The sequence below is a fragment of the Scardinius erythrophthalmus genome (assembly GCF_964197995.2).
Source record: "Scardinius erythrophthalmus genome assembly, chromosome: 6".
Lineage (NCBI taxonomy): Eukaryota > Metazoa > Chordata > Actinopteri > Cypriniformes > Leuciscidae > Scardinius > Scardinius erythrophthalmus.
In genome coordinates, this window is record NC_138226.1 from 5,960,229 (window position 1) to 5,979,088 (window position 18,860).

The following is an 18,860-nucleotide window of genomic DNA, read 5'->3' on the forward strand; positions in this document are numbered from 1 at the left end:
ATATTTGTCATGTTGTAAAACTGAGGCATCAGCTGTTTCTCCTCAATTCTTCATCTGCTATAAAAACCCTGTGCTTGTTTTGACATTTAGATTTAAGATTCTATATATACATTCTGCATTCATTCATGGCTAATATTTCATCTACTGCTCTTTTAGTTCATATCGCTCTCTCCATGAGCATAATGTACCCGTCAGATGTGACTGCGGGTCTGTTGTGATTGTGAAATCTGTTATTCTTAATATTCCTAATGAGAGCGTTTACTCAGACAGGCAGAAACGTCCCACAGGGTCAAGAGCAAGCCCATTTTGCAATTTGTTAGAGCTAGTCAATCTTAATTATGCTTCTCCTTCCTGTCCTAACAGGATCTCCCTGGGGTGCTGTACTCCATTTCATCTGCTCATTTCTACATGCCATTTTCCATTGTACCCGTGGATGTGATGTTATGGCATCTTGAATCAAAATGATGTGTCTGCTATAGGGCTGGGTGATATATGAATTCACAATACATTTCAGTTTTGCTTAAAGAAAATTAAGCCCATTTTTCAAACCATTTTTCAAACCTTTCAAACATTTTGCATTTTTGCACATTTTCTCCTGCAATTTTCATTACGGTAATGCAAAATCTCATCTTTCATTGCTGTACTGCAATACATGTATAATATATGTACAGTACACTATGTGTTTAATATACATACACAGTATATTTACATTTTTACAAATATTGACAAATGTTTTAATAGTGTCTCTGATGTAAACTTCAGTAGCAAAAACAAAAGTTTGTAAGTTCAATTCATTCTCATGAATCAGTTCAAACTCTCTATTCCAATGAATTGATTCGAAATTCGTTTGAATTCATTATTCTATTCTATTCTATTCTATTCTATTCTATTCTATTCTATTCTATTCTATTCTATTCTATTCTATTCTATTCTATTCTATTCCTCCATTGGTTTTATTAGACAATTTTAGAGTTTGATTTGGGAAAAAACAAAACAAAACATCACACTGTCATATTGATTATGAATCTTCATTGAATAATTCAACGTTTCTTATGCACAACAAATTTGCAAACTACAGCAAGGCCTATTCTATTCTATTCTATTCTATTCTATTCTATTCTATTCTATTCTATTCTATTCTATTCTATTCTATTCGTCCATTGGATTTACTGTGTTCTTTAGTTTATTCAATGGAATGATTGTTAAAAGATGCATACAGTATGCTTTATTAGGCAGTGTTAGTGTTTGATTTGAATTATGTACATCACTTACATCAGAAAGGGTCAGTTTGTCATTTGAGATTACCTGAAAGTTACCAGTCAGTTTTTATTTGTATTCAAGACTAGTGTTGTGGTAATTTTGGTCTGGGTGTTTCTCTGTCGGTGATGAACGCTGTGAACCCCTTCCCCCCCCGGCTCCATTCCCCCTCCTCTCCGCTGCTTCTCATGGCTGGATGTGCACTGCAGCATCCAGAGAGTGAGAGGCAGCTCGCGCTCCATCAGGGGTACACCGAATCTGAGTCTCCGAGAGAACTGAACGAGTGAATGAAGAGGTACTGGTAGTTTCACTTTGGATTCGTAGGCTGGCTTCCTTTTATCCTCGCGACAGGAACATAATTGAATCGAGTGTGCTGGGATATTGTAGAAGGACGTTCAGGGTACGAGGTACGAACCAGGATGGCCCGTCTGAACTGGTGCTTCGCGGCTCTTCTCAACTGGGGGAAGTTCCTCTTCTTTTGCCTCTTTCCGCTTAAACTGTCCAGGACGGGGAAGGTAAACCCTTCTCCTTAAGTACAGTTGCATGACCCTTTTTTTGAACCATTGCTTTTCATGTTTACTGTTTTAGACTAGTTGGTGCATTTACCAGTTTGTTGATGACATGGTGCAATCCACAGTGTCAATCACTAAGAGGATGCGTAGGTTTTTACAGCCACAACACTCTACTTAAGTGAATGTCCTTTAATATCTGGAGGTTGTGGTACGTTTGAAATATTGCAGGTTGTAAAATGCCATCTCGAGCTCACCCTGTGCTTTTACGGCCACTCAATTGATTATCATAACAATGCACTGCTCGTGTGCATGACTAAATTGTTCCTATTTCGACAGTTAGCTTGTAGAGCTCCATAAAAGTAAATCCTATACCACAAAGGCCTAATGCACTGATCCAATTTTACATCTGTTTACATTCACTTTAGGTATATATTAAATGTTTTTTTTTATATATAATTGTCCCACATGCTCTTACTAAATTGATTTGTGTTGTACTATAAGTTGACTGCTGAAGTAAATGGGTTCACGCTGCGCTGTCTGGTGGATTCAGGTAGAAATTGGTGTGCGGTTCAATTTGGTACACTGAAATATTTCACAGACAATTACAAAGAAATGGCAAGTAACATTGAATTAAATTAAATTTTGAAGTAGAAATACAAAAGAAAGACAGTTTTAAAACACTCCAATAATAATTGTTTTATTTTTAAAATCTTTTTTACAGTGTAGTTTCATCTCTCTTTTGGAGCATTTGGCTTCTCACATCTCAAAACAGTTTGGGTGACTATTTGGTTTATAATGGTTAATATTTGGTTAATAATGGCTTAATATTTCCTAGAAATAAATACATAGAATAGTATTTATACTTATTGCCTCAATATCAATGGTTTTAGGAATTAAAGAACTACTTTTTGTTTTGAGGAACTGTTTTGCCCCATGCTCCTGTATATGTGTCCTCTAATGAACTGTGAGAGGTGCTGCAACTTGTGATTGGGCAATCGCTTCATTTCTGTCTGGGTCATCATAAAATGCAAACTCTATCGGGACTCTTCGATTCACTACTTCGATTGTCTCAGAATAACCTCAGAATGTCTTTGATTGTTCGCACTCGATTGTCTCAGATTTGCATGCCGCTTTGCTCCTGTTAATGGTATAAAACCAACAAAGTGTCCAAAGATAGATCCGTTTTAAAGAAATGAATACTTTTATTTAGAAAGGACACATTAAATTGATCAAATATGACAGAACATACATTTGTAATATTACAAAAGATTTCTTCAAATAAATGCTGTTCTTTTGAACCTTCAGTTCATGAAAGACTCTGAAATTTCCAATAAAATATGAAGCAGCACAACTGTTTTCAACATTGACGATAATAAGAAATATTTCTTAAGCAGCAAATCCGCATATTAGAATGATTTCTGAAGGATCATGTGACACTGAAGACTGGAGTAATGATGCTAATTCAGCTTTGCATCACAGGAATAAATTACAATTTAAATTTATTCAGATAGAAAACGGCTATTTTAAACTGTAATAATATTTCACAATGTTACTATTATTAATAATTTTATTTTTTTTACTTTTAATCAAACAAACACAGCCTTGGTGAGCATAAGAGACTTTTGAATGGCAGTGCATGCAGTTCGATTTTCCTGCATTTTTTAAGTCGCTTTGAAGAAATGAGTGTACCGAATGCATAAATGCAATGACATTTGCATTGCGTTATGAATGTGATATGAGACATTCAGATCTAGAAGTGTATTTTTTAGGCATTATTAATCTTCCTCTTCCTCTACAATCTTATCGTTGCACTATGTGCCTTCATCTTCCCCATCCGTGTTGGCACGTTCGGACTCTGTCAAAAATGAGGTTTTCTGGATGATAATCCATGCATGTCAAATGAGCATTTAGCATGGATAAAGAGCACTCGATATCTGCGGTGTACAGACCATTGTACCAATTCCACATTGGCTCAAGGCCTCCATACAACCACATGCTTATCATGGCTCACTGCAGAATGCTTCACAATGAAGGATTTTGGGACAGTGGTGAATTTTGGTGATATGGTCTGCTCTGCACTCTGAATATGAGACCAGGCTGCTTGGAGAAAGGCCAGAAACGTCTTTGTGCTTATATCTGCTGGTCTGGCCACAAATCAAGCATCCACAGAGACACCCGACATGTGTAGAGAATGAGGGAGGCAAAAGAGACACGGACAAAAGGGTCAGATGTATTTACGATTGTTCATATAACAGCAGCGGATATTACCAGCCATTGTGACAATGAGGGGCTCTGAGGACGTGGTGAACACTGTTATTAGACTTTTTACATAAAATCTGGTCTAGTTTGCAGCATATTCTAGCCAGAAATCGCTCTGTTAGGACTTTATTGACAGTTTTTTTGCACTTCTCTGTGGTGCCAGTAGTGGCAGAAACATAATTTCAGATTTCTGTTTTAATTGTGCATAGATAGCTTGTAGTATTGTGCTGTCTCTATACACACACACACACACTGCCATGTGTCAATTAAGAAACAAAGTCAGTATGTCCTGCCCAGCCATTGGTACATGGAGAGGTTTGGGGGACATAATGTCATCTATAGCAAGCATTTCTCTTTCACCCTAAAATCAATTTCAGGATATTGACATTTTGATTGCAGTCGTTGCTGTTTTCATCTGGCCTTTATCATTGGGCAAGATGAAGCACTTTTCCTCTCATTTGCCTAATGTCCTTTCTGCTCGTAAATTAAACGGCACTCACACACTTGGCAGAGGGAGACGAGTAGGTCATCTGAGATGGACGTAACGTCCTTAACACCATCTCTGATAGCAACCTTTATGCTAAATGCACACTGACCACATATCACACATATGACATAATCATATATATATATATATATATATATATATATATATATATATATATATATATATCAATCACCTAAACCTACCATAACAGAAACATGTGCAAAACACTAGATTTACATGAAAACTTTTAAAACCCATTTATAAGACAAATGCAAATGTCAACAAAATGTCCTCAATAGTCGGTTGTCATATCTCACTATTTAAGAGAGGACATTTGGCGCTCACAAGTATAGCCAATCCTACACACACACTATTATAAGTGCGTAGAGATCTCACAAGTTTTTTTGAATAGTGCACATGTTACAGCTTAATATGAACATGTATGGTCTTGTTTTCTCATTCTTTAAATCATTGTTCAGAGTGTATTAAGTTAAACATTTACTTACAATGTCAAAGAAAGGAGATCGTCACTGTGGTATGAGTAATGTTATTAAGTCAAGCGACACTTTTCATTAGTAATAGCAGTGTATTAGATATCAGGTAATTATGTGAGCATGGAGTTCTCACAGTTACTGAGGATGAGATAACACACCCGTGAGCTTCTGATGAGGATCTGACCCGGCACTGGTTCCTTTCAAACTGTGCAAACATACATGTTACATTAAAAGTTTGACAAGCAGAGAACCACAATGATGTGGGGAAAAAAATACAGATTAAATGCCTGGATTTCCTGAGTTTTCAAGCAAGATAAGTTTGATAAGCCTAGGGTTTGTTCGTTTGCTTTGGCTCTCACAGCGGTGGTATGTAATAGGTTAGAATGACATCAAACCACTGGAGGATTCAGACCCTCGTGTTTTTGCTGATAATCATTGTGAGAGGAGAGATGTTTACGCTTTTTGTATTCTGCTGGGAGGGTGTGTGTGTGTGTGTGTGTGTGTGTGTGTGTGTGTCTGTGTGTGTATGTGCTAGTCCTTTCAGAAAGACCACTCAGGAAAACGTGCTGTTACACGTGAAGTCAGAGTGGGTGTATCTTCATTGTTTTCCACGAATGGAAGAGAGGAGCAGATGCTGTGTGTATGTGTGTGTGTGTGTGTGTGTGTGTGTGTGTGTGTGTGTGTGTGTGTGTGTGTGTGTGTGTGTGTGTGTGTGTGTGTTCGGGGGGCCAGTGTCCATAAGAGAATATTCAACAATTGATGTCACTTCATTGCAAAACACAGTAATTGAAAACAAGTAATGTTTTCATTTAGCTCTCGATGATCATATCTTTCTTAAGCCGGATGCACAGTGTGTGATTTATTATAGTTTTATATTATATCCTTTACAGTTGTTGCTTGTCAGACTGTATGAACATGATCCTCGCTGTAAGCCATGTCACACTGTAAGATGTCAGTTGTCTTAAATGTCAGACTGTACGGCAGTCGAGACGCGTTAAAAACGGACGCACGCAAGAAAACTTGTCCGGAGTTTTACATCATCAATCAATGACACGTTCGGTGATGTGAGCTGTGTTACACGCGGGATTGAAATCTACTGGATGTGGCATTTCTACTACCAGCCCTGCTCTCCTCCTTTCCTGTCCTCCCATACTTCCTTCCTTCCTTCCTTCCTTCCTTCCTTCCTTCCTTCCTTCCTTCCTCTGCTCCTTTAATCCTCATCCCTGTCCTCTAGCTAAAAAGCAATCGCTCCATCTCAGTCAGTACTGTCCCCAGTCTGTACTCGACCCCGTTTGACACAGACTATCCGGTCGGAGAGAGTGAAAGAAAGAGAAAGCTTTATTTCCATAATGGAGGCAATACGAATAATGCTTGTGTTTTATCTGCAAGGAAAGACTTTGCTGAAGGTCGAAGCCATGTTGATGCTGTGTGTTCTTCAGGCTCCTCCTCCAGCGTCTGTCACTCGGTTCGTCTTCAGCTCTGATGCTGTGTCTCTCAGACATGATTCAGTTTGTCTTTTGGTGTGACATTTGACACTTTTATCTTAGTTTAAGGGCATTTTCACACTAGAGCTTTTGGTCCTTTGGACGTCGGAGTTCAGGCTGTTTGCTTTGAGTTAAACTGGTTTTGCACTCATAAAGTGGTAAAAAAATGTTTTGGATATTATTCTTATGTGGGCTGAAAGTAAGTGTGACAATGCTGAGAAGTTTTATCGGTAACACTTTATTTTGCAGTGTCACTGTTACATATGCAGCAACTATAGTAATAACTATAAATTATTCACAATTACATGCAACTAACCCCAAACCAAAGCCTAATCCTAACCCTATAGTACATGTAGTTGCTTAATCTAACTTAGTACTTAAAGTTACAAAGACACCTTAAAATAAAGTGTAAAATTTGCAGTAATGCAATTTAAAATTGCAGAAACTTTGAATCAGATTTGAATCAAATGCTTCTTACATTCACTGCAAAGAGAAAAACAATGACTTGAATCAATACATACTCTACCGTTCATAAGTTTGGGGTGTGTATGGTTTTTGATGTTTGTGAAAGAAGTCTTCTCTGCTCACCACGGCTGCATTTATTTGATTAAAATACAGTAAAAACAGTAATATTGTGAAATATTATTACAGTTTAAAATATATGTTTTCTGTTTGAATATATTTTAAAATGTAGTTTATTCCTGTGATGCAAAGCTGAATTTTCAGCATCATTACTCCAGTCTTCAGTGTCACATGATCAGAAATCATTCTAATGTGATGATTTGCTGCTCAAGAAACATTATTATCATTGTTTAAAACAGTTAATATTTGTGTCAAAACCATGGTATTTTTTTTCTTGATTCTTTGATGAATAGAAAGTTCAGAAGAACAGCATTAATTAATCACTTTTGATGAGTTTAATGCATTCTCATACTGAATAAAAGCATTTAAAGTGTTAATAAAAATACAAATTAATTAATTTATACTAATTTACAATGGAGAAAATGTCTGTAATGATGCTATACATATTAACTATTAAAAGTGCCTCATTTTTAACCCTTTTTAAATTCTGTTTAAAACTAAAAACTTCCATTGACTGAAAAGAGCAAAAGCTTGTTTGATAGTACGACTGACAGTAAACAGTTGCTAAGGTAGATGTGATGTCAGTAATGTGTTTGAGGTTTAGAGAATCGTCATCTGAGCTTGTTGTTTCTCAGTTCTCACCATGGACACTAGGGGTCACTCTGGCAGCTCTCGTCCTCTCAGCTCATTGGTCTATGACGCAGAAATGTACAGGAGGCCTTCTTTCGCACTCGATACATAGGTTCCTATAATCACTTCTCCAGACTCATATACTGTGACGGAGCGTTTCCTCCCACCTCTCTTATCTGACTGTGTAAAGCTGTAAAGTGGCATGTTGACTGTGCTAATCTGTGTCTTTGTGGTGACCTCCTCTTCCCCTCAGTGACTTACAATCCATCGCATGCAAACACACAACCTGAAGATTTAGTGTGACGGAATTTTATTTGTCGGAAATAATGATTGCAATAACAGTAGTAAAAAGATTTATTTGAAAAAAAAAATTTAGTTGGTGCTTATTATTATCATATTAGCATATTACTTTAAGTCTATAGTGTATTTGGACCTTCTTTCTGTGCATTGTATTCAGTTTACACAGATTTAGAAAAGGATCAAATGCAAGTCACATAAAATAGACAACAACAATTGTGTAATTTTTGTTGATTTTGCCGTTTACATTTGCTGTGTGTGTGTTAGTTGTCCAAATGTGAGCAAAAATGAACATTTACAGTGACGGCAGAACACCTCACTGGCATTTTCATGTGTTGTGTGAAGAAATGCTTTGTCTTCTTGCAGCACGTTGTTGAAAAAGCATTTTTGGTTCACCATGTCTGCACCTAAGAGACTTTGAAGGTAGTTTATTTTTGGTCAGTGAGGACAAATTTGCACGTTTTACTTTGTGAAACTGCACAAATGCCATGTAAACTATATTGCTCCTGATCATACACCCTAAATATATTTGTGCTGGCACCTGTGGACTGTTGTGGGAGCTTGAGTTACTCAGTCATGTTCTCATGTTTCCATTACGTTTGCCATTACAGTAAAGGCTGCTATTTTCATTGTTTTGGCCTCAGATAGAGATGTTTGCTTGTAAGAGCACTAGTGATGGTTTTGGGGTCTTGGAGGGGCTGTGCTTTCATTCTGTACACTATGACTGTGTTCAGGTATTAGACTGCATGCTATGACTTGGCTTGAAAATAAACAAGATCATTTTACCCAGGCACTAAGAAGGCCTTGACATCCCATATGCAGCCATATAAATATACGGTATGCATGTGTATATATATATACACAATTTAAAATAACGTTGTAACAAGTTTTCATATTAAATATATTTTAAAATGTAATTTCTTTCTGTGATGGCAAAGATCAGAAATCATTCTAATATGCTTATTTGCTGCTCAAGAAACATTTATAAATGTTGAAAACAGTGTTGTTGCATGCAGTTAGTTTATTATTAGTTAAGTTATTTTGTTTTTTCCTTTCCGCTGAAATGTGTCACTTTGGCTTTCAGTGTCATAGCTTGTAATTGTAATAAAAACGATGTTAGTTTCATTTTGCACAAAAAACAACAAAAAAAACCAACAACAACAACTGTTTTAACAGGGTGACACTGTAAAAGGGCCCTTTTTTCAGAGGAATCCCCAAATATGTAATGGATTAAGTAAAAACAAAAAGTAAAAATATACTTAATTCAAGACATGTTTTAAACCACTTTTCATGTGATTTGTTGAATCAGAAGTTTTTAATTGATTCATACTGATTCATGCACATTAATTGAACTTACCAATTATAATTTAGAAATTTTCACTACTTAAGTTTGTTTGAGACGGAAACAATATTTAAGGTGTAATATCCGAAACTGAAAAGTCTTTATAAAAATGTAATGGCTAAATAAAAAGTCAATTAAAATCATAATTATATTTACAATATTGCTGAATTTATATCATTAGCAGATCATTTGAAATGCATTGTGAATTTAATACCATCCAGCAGTAAGTTTCATTAGCCTCATCTGCGTTCTTCAAGTTCCTTGCCTCTGTAAAGAAAGGCTCAGCTCTTCAAATCATCCCTTTTCTCCCCGTTTTGACCCCAATCTCCTTTAATGCGCTGCATCTGAGGCCGGATATTATTTCCTATATTGTATTGCTTCTCATCTGATTCATGTTCTCGAAATAGAGCAGAGTGAAAGCGCATCACGACCGTTCTGTGTGTGTATATTTAGCCGGTCTATTGACCAGAGCGGAACTCATAAAGGGATTGATCTGCTTGAAGAATAAAAATGGATGCTTTCACAGCCTCATGCTTTGAGGTGCTGTGGGGAACTGATGTTGTCTTGTGACAAAGTTAATCATACGGCATGGGACTAATCCTGCACTTATTTCTGTCTTATCTTTTCTCTAGCCTGAGTAAATCTCAGAAACATTTGCTGGTGTAGAGACTTCTGTCAGACGCAGTGAACTGTAAGAATGAGACCTCAACGTTAAAGGCAATTAATTAATCACATCTCGCTGCTGGCTGTGCATGATTCTTCTACGGTCCATAAAAGTGGACATTTGTCTCATCAGCCTTTGCAAACCTTTCTCATATAGCTAAGTTTTTGACTATCAGCAAAAACACTGGTCCATTTCACAGTTTATTCTGTTTAAAGAGCACACTTAGACAAGAAAAGAAAAACGTAAAGCAGCGAACCATGGCTCGTTTTGTTTGATGCGCCATGTAAGACTGGGGAGATTCTTTGATTTATTGCTTGTGTAGATATATAATAATTAAGCGTAGTGTCAGTTCTGGCAGGTCACGTTAGTCAAGCTCGCATCAGCTGATCCACGTCTACCTATAGGAATACGACGCCTATCACTGTATACATGTATAAGCTCCTTTAGTATTATCAGCAGACTTCGCGTTTCTCAGGAGCGAATTACCCTCCTCCCTCCCCAGCTCCTCCTCTCCTCAGTCAGAATTTGGCATTCTGGCATGGGATTTTGGCATTATTGCTGCTCTCCCTGCTCTTATCCATGCTAGGCTGCATGGATGCGCAGGGAGTTCTTGCCCAAAACAGAACCATACCGCCAATCTAAACTGTATGCTAATTGTCAATCATATTTGACGATAGTGGTCCTGACAGAACCACTGTAATGAGTTGTTTGACAACAATTAGTCGACCATTGTAACTAACTGATCAATCATACAACAAACTCCCAAGTCTACTTGTTATGTCTGTTATTCTAGATTTTGTAATAATAATAATACAAATAATAATAATGTTGTTGTTATTATTATTATTATTATTAATTATATTTAATTATGTAATTTTATTTTATTTTATTTTGTCCATTATGTCGTATCTTGCACTATTTTAAATAATATATATATATATTTTTAACCTTAATCTGTAATTTATTTTACAACTTTTTAAAATGCACCTTTAAATCCCTGCCTTTTTTTTTTTTTACTCCATCTAGCTGTTTTTGAATTCAAGAATGTATCTAAATACTTAATCCCTTAATATTGATTAATCAACCAGTCACTCCAACCAACCATCTGATTTCGAAAATGTTGTTTGTTTTGTTTATCTATATGTTTTTAGACCTAGAATATATATATAGTTCTGCTTGTGGATATCTAGTCTGCTTGCCACTGAGTGCCAAAACAATTATCTGATTATCTTTCAAATATACCACTAACCTGGTTCATTTAGGCAAATCCAGTGATTTCTGATCTTTCTCAAAATCCATTTTCACTTTAAAAACATTGTTTTCAGGTTTTGTGTAGATAATAACCCTCATGCTGTGATTCACCTTTACCTTTGTTAGCAAGAAAAACTTTCTCATGAGAGTTTCTGAAGCTCAAAGATTAACCAGGCTATAAATCTACCATGTTTACAGGCATATTTGTGCACCCTGACTGCCTGAATTAGCTTGTCTGTGGCTAATGCAACCCCTAATTACAAATGTGTCCACCGTGTGCCATGATGGACAGGGTGAATGTCCGTGAAAGCAAACAAGACTGACCCCAGGAGAGGTTTCATCTCATCAGTGTGATGGAGGAAATGCCAAGGGATTACAGACATCATCCAGAGACACAGAGACACCCGCAGTGAGACCTCCTTCCCCTCCAGCGGCCCACTGAAGGTTTGATGGGACAGTAATGAAGCTCTGAGCTCTGCTCTGCTCTGTTTGCTGTTTGGGTTGCTGTGTGTTTGATGGCCCAGAAAAGCAACACGCTCACTGCTATCTGGGGCAGAGACATGTAGCCGTGACATTAAAGGAGATTTACAGACCCAGAGGAAAAAAATCATTGCTCAGAGGTTGCTCTTTTCAGGCTTGTGGAGTTCTCAATCTTGTGTCATTCTCTTAAAATTCCTTAGGAGACATATAAAAGGACACATATGAGGCTATAGTCGATGTGTAGTATGAGTGCAGAGCTTTAAACATAAGGTATAGTATAGCTCAGATCATAGCTTGAAGAATTTGTTTAGAAGTAATTGAGTTTTGATTGTAGACTGTCTAATGCCTATCTTGTCTATTCTGAGCACAGTTTGAGACATTGTTGTTCAAACAATAGTGGAGATGCATGTGAAATTACTGCAAATCTGAGAAGATTAAGTCTCAATTTGCTCTCCATTTAATTGTATTATTTTCTAGGAAAAACAATTGAGATATTATTTCATTTGTGACTTCTCAGATGTTCCGAACACAAACGAGACAATTGCTGGTATGCATTAAGAGTTTTGTGCTATAATATTAATATGGGTAGTCTTGGAAGAATCAGATGAGAAATGTTTGAGTTCATATTGAGATCTGCAACTTTTGATTGCAGACTGTTTCTTCTCAATTCTGAGAAAAGTTTGAGATGTCGAGTTTTCTTCTGAAGCTCTTAAGGAGACGCATTGCACAGTGAAATTGCTGCAAATCTTCAAGAAAAGCGTTTAAGACCATTTACTTTCCTTTTTAATATCCATTTAGGAGAAACAATTGAGATATTTAAAAAGTTTTCATTTGTGATGTTTCATTCGTAGTTGCCCATAGATCCATTTTAATGCTCAGAAATTTCTCTTTCATAGCTCAGACAATTTGGCTTTGGAAGAGTTTGTTGAGAGACTTTGCAAAGAGAAAATCAGTCCATTTACTTAGCCTACCTTTCATCTCCCTTTATAGGAGAAATAAAGAGTTCACATTCAAATCTTAGTCTTTTGACTCTTGGCAATGTTGTTGAGATCTCTTCTCTTATCTGAAACTCTGGAAACGTCATATTACAGAGTCTGTTTCTCAGGAGTCATATCTTGAGAGACAGGTGACACAATCCAGGAGAAACAAATGAGACTTTCAGAGACCCTTCTTTCCTGTGGGTATATTTGCCTTCAGGATGAGATGAGAACGAGCGAGCACGCTTTGAGAAAATCTGCTCATGGGGGAGGTTAGAGAGGAAAGCAGGGGGTGGAAGATATGAATGAAAGTAAGACTGAAGAGTGAGACACGGAGAGAGGAGGGGCTAAAGCCGACAAGGAGAGCAGTGGGGAGAAATAAAGAGGCTCTCAGTCACCTCCCCCTCTCTCCTGTGGAGCCGAGCTATACATGACCCCAAAAAGAGAGAGAGAGAGAGAGAGACGGAGGGAGGGCTCCTGGAATAAGAGAGTGGCGAGGAGGACAGCAGCTCAGTTGATGCAGCTCTCCTCAGCGTGTCATGGATCTGTGGAGTGTTGTGGGACCAGCGTGTGGAATAGTTATGTGTCCTGTGCGAGATCCAGAGGAGAGGAAGCCTTCAGCCTGATTTCGTGATGCCCTCCGTGTCTCTCAGCTTGCCAGCCGCTCTGGCCGGCCGCGCACGCACCTGGGTCTGCCTGTCCTGCATGTTCTGGGTGAGCCGTGGGTCAGTCCACTTCACTGCATGGGGCAGGTGGGATTGGGGGAGAGAGGATTTTCCTGAATAATTCGATGAATTAGATCTTCGCTGGGATAAGGGGCTGCTTGTTTCATTTTGTATGTCACATTTTAAGTGTTTTGGATGTATTTTACGTTCACTATAGCCTGTTGCTCTAGGTTGTGTTTTTAAGGTAGTCGGAGTGAACATTTTGTCATCATTTGTTCACCTCCTTGAAACTCCAAAAGAAAAAACATGCCAGAATGGTTGTGGAAGAATGTCCAAGCTGCTCTTTTCAATGCCATGTCAGTGGATTCACACCTCTCAGCTCCAAAAGTGACCGTACATGTCATTATTTTAAAGATGATCAGTGATTATCTCTGTTATCTCCGTAAATTTTAATATGAACCTATATATTTCTCATCCAATTCTCATATTGATTGTATTGATCTATAATTAATTTAAATGTGAGAAGCAGGTGATTTCATCAAAACTCTGTATTTGCTCTTCTTCATTTAACCAAGTTGTATTGGAGAAATTAAGGAGATTTCACTTGTGACGTTTCTTTCTTAGAGGAACATTTCAGAGATTAGAGATTGTTTATCAGGTAATTTGGCTTTGGAAAAGTTTGTTGAGAAAAAGTTCATATTCAAATCTCAAGGCAAACCAGAGCATAGGTTGAGAAACAAAAGTTCAAGTCCATATTTTTTTAAACTCAAATATTTCATATTCATTTTATTTCTTTGTACTTCAATATATTTCAACAATTGTCTTATGTCTCCTAAAACTTTCATGATTTTTTGTCCTTTTTGGAGCTTGATAAATTACCATCCACTTTCGTTGAATGGAAAAGAACAGCTCGGACTTTCCAATGGGTGAGTAAAAGATGTCAACTTTTTTTGGGTCTTTTTTTGGTGAACTATTCCTTTAACTGTCACTTTTGCGATGGTTGTGTCCCCTCCTTTTTCTCTTTGGACATTCACACATTCTGACCTCTCTGGTCTCTTAATTAGCATTCCACTTTAGTGAATGGAGTGGAAAAGGATCCCAAATCCTCGTGAAAGCTCAGGCACTTTTTGAATATAGTGGGAGCTTTTCAGTCTTCCTTTCAGACTGTGGTTGTGCAGTCCTGCTGCACTGGCTCTGGTGGAATGGGCTTTACAGGGACGAGGACTCTGTCTACAGCTGTAGATGTCATCATACATGGCGAGAAGATGCGGGAAACAGGCGTTCGGAATGAAGCAGATGTGATTTATTTGATAGCAGCGTCCAAAACGAAATCCCTGGGCCCAAACTCTATACTTGGCATGGTTTGATTACCTGCTGTGGACAGATGACATTGTGAATGGAAAGAGACATGTACTTCTCTGAAAAGAAACCTGTCCTGACGTCAGCAGAGAGAGAGAGAGAAAAAAGAAGCAGTAAAAGAGCGGGCAACATCCAATACCTAAAAGCTCAGAATGCACTTCCTCCAAACTCTGAATTATAAATGACCTGTCTGAGACTTTTAGGACCAGCCGGGCTGGACAGTCTGTTGTTCGTAAATTTCTCTGAAAGTAGTTGAAAAAAGGCATTGAAGGTTTGATCGCAAGAAAAAAAAAATATTGGTAACACTTTACTACAATAAGATTAAATATGTTAACATTAGTTAATGCATTAGGTATCATGACCTAACAATAAACATTTTTTAAAGCATTTAATAAAGTTAATTTAAAGTTAATTAATTAATTGACTTATTCTATTAACCTAAATAAATGAATACACAACGTTTTACTTAAAGTTTATTTAATTTGAAAACATACTTTTGTTCATAATACGTTAATATTATTTTATATAAATTGTATGTAAAATTTATCATGCAATAACTAATGAAACAAATTGAATCTTACTGTAAAGTGTTACCAAGATATTACAGTCAATGCTAAGAGCCATTCACACGTCACAGCCCATTTTACTTCCGTAATATAATGCATTTCCAACTGAAACTGGATATTAAGTTAGAAAAAGATGTAGGGCGTGACTTTTATCCATTGGTAATTGATTGGATAGTGAAAAGTGGCCGTTGCCAGTATGGTATCACGTTGTCAGATGGAAGGCTGAAAAGACTGTTAGTGAAAGACTAAGGTTGGATGAACATGGGCTATTAAACCTTTAATGTTTTGCACTCAGGAAATATGCATAAAGACCATTGAGACGAGGTGTTGCTTACACACAATCTCTGCCACTCAGCCAATGCAAATATTGACGCATCTTGAGCTGTCTGAGAGGTCAAAGAGCTTAGCGCAGTGATCAATGTCCATTAACACTCTAGATCAATCGACAGCAAACAAGTTGCCCTGTACAGTGTGGAAGTGGCTGTGGTGCGGTGCCCAATCTGGAACAATTCTGCACTTTTATTTTATTTTATTTTATTATTTTTTTTATCAAATTTTGTATATATATATATATATATCTACTGGTTTGCAGATCCTTCAATATAAATATTCAAATGTAAATTCTGATCTATAAAATAAAGGTTCAGGTAAATATTCATTCCTCCCTGTGCATTACGCTCGTGTCTAGTAGGTCACCTTTGATTTTCTCTGACTAATGAGTATGTGGTCTTTGAAGTCACTCGGCGTATGATTTACTCTTGCACCTCTCATCATTGTTGGCTTTTGAATTCCACTTTAATGACCTCATGCTCTACAAGCTCTTCATCCTTCTATCAAAGCTGCCTGTGAGGGGCCCCTATAATTTTGGCAAATTCAAAATTAGAACATCTGGTTTGCCTTCATAATGGATCAGCCACAGCTCTTCATGTACTTCTAGGCACGTGTCTTGTACATGTTTTCTGGGTTTTTGTGTGCATTAAAATTGAGCAATAGAGTGCATACTGTGTGTGTATTAGTGATGATTTTGCAGGTAAATAATAATTATGCAACACTGACTGTCATTAGACAATATTCCTGATCATTCCTTGTTTTATGCGTTTCCTCAGTTTGCAGAAAAAAGTTGGCACATGGATATTTCTTGACATAAGTCCGAAGATGATGGATACTAGAGTTTACATCTCATAATTATGATAATTTTGATGAGATCTCAATGCAGCATAAACTTCAGTATTAAAAACTGCTGTTGGTAGGATTGGTTCAGTTGAATCAATTGAATCAGTTCAGAGAATCAATTCAAAACTCTAATTCAACAATTTGTTTCATTTATCACACTAAAATGCAAGTCTCTCTGTTTAATTTTTCATATATTTAAATGTTTTAGTAAAAATATATTTAGATGATATTGATGTTAATTTCTATGTATGTTTTTATTGGTGCATATAATTTATTTATTTATCACTCTTGTGTTTATTAAGTGACAAGCTATATGAAAAGCATGTTTTTTTTTTTAACTTGATTTTTGTTGTTTTAGCTCTAAACATTATGAATTCGCTTAGGAATGAGTGGTTCTTCCTAAATCACCATATTAAGACATTTCAGAGCAAATTCTTATATATTAAAATGTTGTTTATTTAAATTGTTTCACAAACACATTGAGAGGCATATAAAATGTCCTTATAAGGGCTGAAAAATGCCACTATATCTTTGTAGCTACATTGTGCAGTCCTTGTGTGTCATTGCACCGGAGCACCGTGTGGAAACTGAAACTGTAAGTGACAGTCCGGAGGGAGTTGTCCCCCTTTCCTCTGAGTACGTTAAAAGCCGTTTAACCTTCTCTGATGATTTATGATGCAAGTCCGACCCGTGTTCACTTCACCGGGCAGAGCTGCTCACTAATCCACTGCTGTCAATAGAGCTGGATTCTGGAATGTCTCCTGATCACCTCCCCTAGTTTTCTTATTAATATCTCACTGTGCCTCATTATTCTGTCATCCTCTCTGATTTTTCCCATGTCTCTCTTTCTCCCTTTCCCTTAATCCTCAGTCTTGCTGAGTTGCCAGTTTTGATTCTTCTCCGTCTTTCAGCATCTGTCAGAGATGAAAGTCTTACTGCATGTTCTAAAGTCTTACGGATTTGATGGCTTGACGGCCTGCTCCCTCCTGGTTCAAAGCTTGATCGGTAAATCCACCTATGGAGTGGACCGTAGGTTTGTCATCTGAGAGGTAAATATTTGCTAGCTAAGGAGCTGTAGTAAGTCACCGAATGCATCTAATGCCTCTTAGGCAGTTTTTGTAATTCATCAGAAACTCATTAATGTCTTGGCGTCATTTCTAGAGGGAGGCCTATCTGGGGAGTCATGTGGTTTTCATCATGTCAAACTTTACTTGATTATTCTTCATTGGCGTTCTTGTTTTGTCGCAGTAGGGGGCATTATTTGATGTGAGTTCACTTTGCAGTTCATAAGCAATGCGCAACCAGCATCTCAAATAAACAGGGCTGTTTCTTAGTCTTTGTGAGTGGAACCAAATGTTTGGTGGTTTTGATGGAAACCACCCATCAAAATTTTATCTCATTTTTCACTTCACCCACTCAGACTATCATAAGGAAGATACGCTGTATGCTTACAAATATGAGAGGGATTCCCTTCAATCAATGATCACGAAGTAATTTTGATGTTTGGGTAGCAAGTTTTGGCAATTTGTTCTGAAATTTATTTAAGATCTTAGCAGGAATTTTTTTAAAAAGCAGAAATATCACTCAAAAAAAAGTTGCTGTTTGGATTTAAATAGGCAAATGCGTTTATGGATTGGATCATTATTACATTGATTATGATGTTTCTATCATGTTATATGTTTGGCAACAGTTCTTCTTGATGGAGTGTGTAGCTTTTCATTTCTTAAACAGTCATGTAGGAAGATTCATCATGGCCATATTCCAGGATTACACTGTCAAGATTCATCAGGCTCAAATTGTGAAAGAATGGTTGTGAGGAGCATGAAGAATCATTTTCACACATGAATCGGCACCTCTGAGTCCAGTCCCTAAATTCTTTGAAAGTCTTTGGGATGTGCTGGAGGAGACTTTACAGAGAGCTGGACTCTTGCATTGTCAATACAAGATCTTGACTTAAAATGTATGCACCTCTTGATGGACATAACATCGCAACATTTATTTCAGTCAGGCAGTGGGTCACATTCCGATTCAAAATAAAGTGGCAGTATGGATGGCTTCAAATAGGATGTATCAAATGCTCCCTTGAGAGTTCTCTGTCTTTTGGAGTGAGTAGGGCCAATGGTTTTCATGTTCAAAATGCAATGTGAAAATGCACACCCTAGTTCTCAATCTGTCCTTCACCACTATACATGACTGAAGCAGTGTGGTGTTTTTTCTTGCCATTGAATGATATACAGGACTAAGTGCTGTGGTTAGTCACACATCAGCATCACACCAGAGGCCTCGAGATGGAAGAGGTGGTTGAGCAGATGATGAGGTATTTAGCGTGAGCTGCTCACAGAGACGAGAGAGAGAATGATACCTGTACTTTGAGATTATTA

The 18,860-nt window shown here is 37.3% G+C and overlaps 1 protein-coding gene across 7 annotated transcripts in view; it reads left to right on the forward strand.

Annotated features, from left to right (window-relative positions):
* Positions 1–18,860, forward strand: part of tns1b (tensin 1b) — a 231,354-nt gene that overhangs the window by 29,130 nt on the left and 183,364 nt on the right. The window contains exon 1 of one of the 7 annotated variants that reach the window (XM_081369334.1): positions 13,224–13,430. The exons of the other annotated variants lie outside the window; for them this stretch is intronic. Within the exon in view, the coding sequence (XP_081225460.1) occupies positions 13,350–13,430 (81 nt within the window). The 5' untranslated portion in view covers positions 13,224–13,349. Of the gene's footprint in view, positions 1–13,223; positions 13,431–18,860 lie in introns of those variants that run through there. 7 annotated transcript variants of the gene reach the window in all.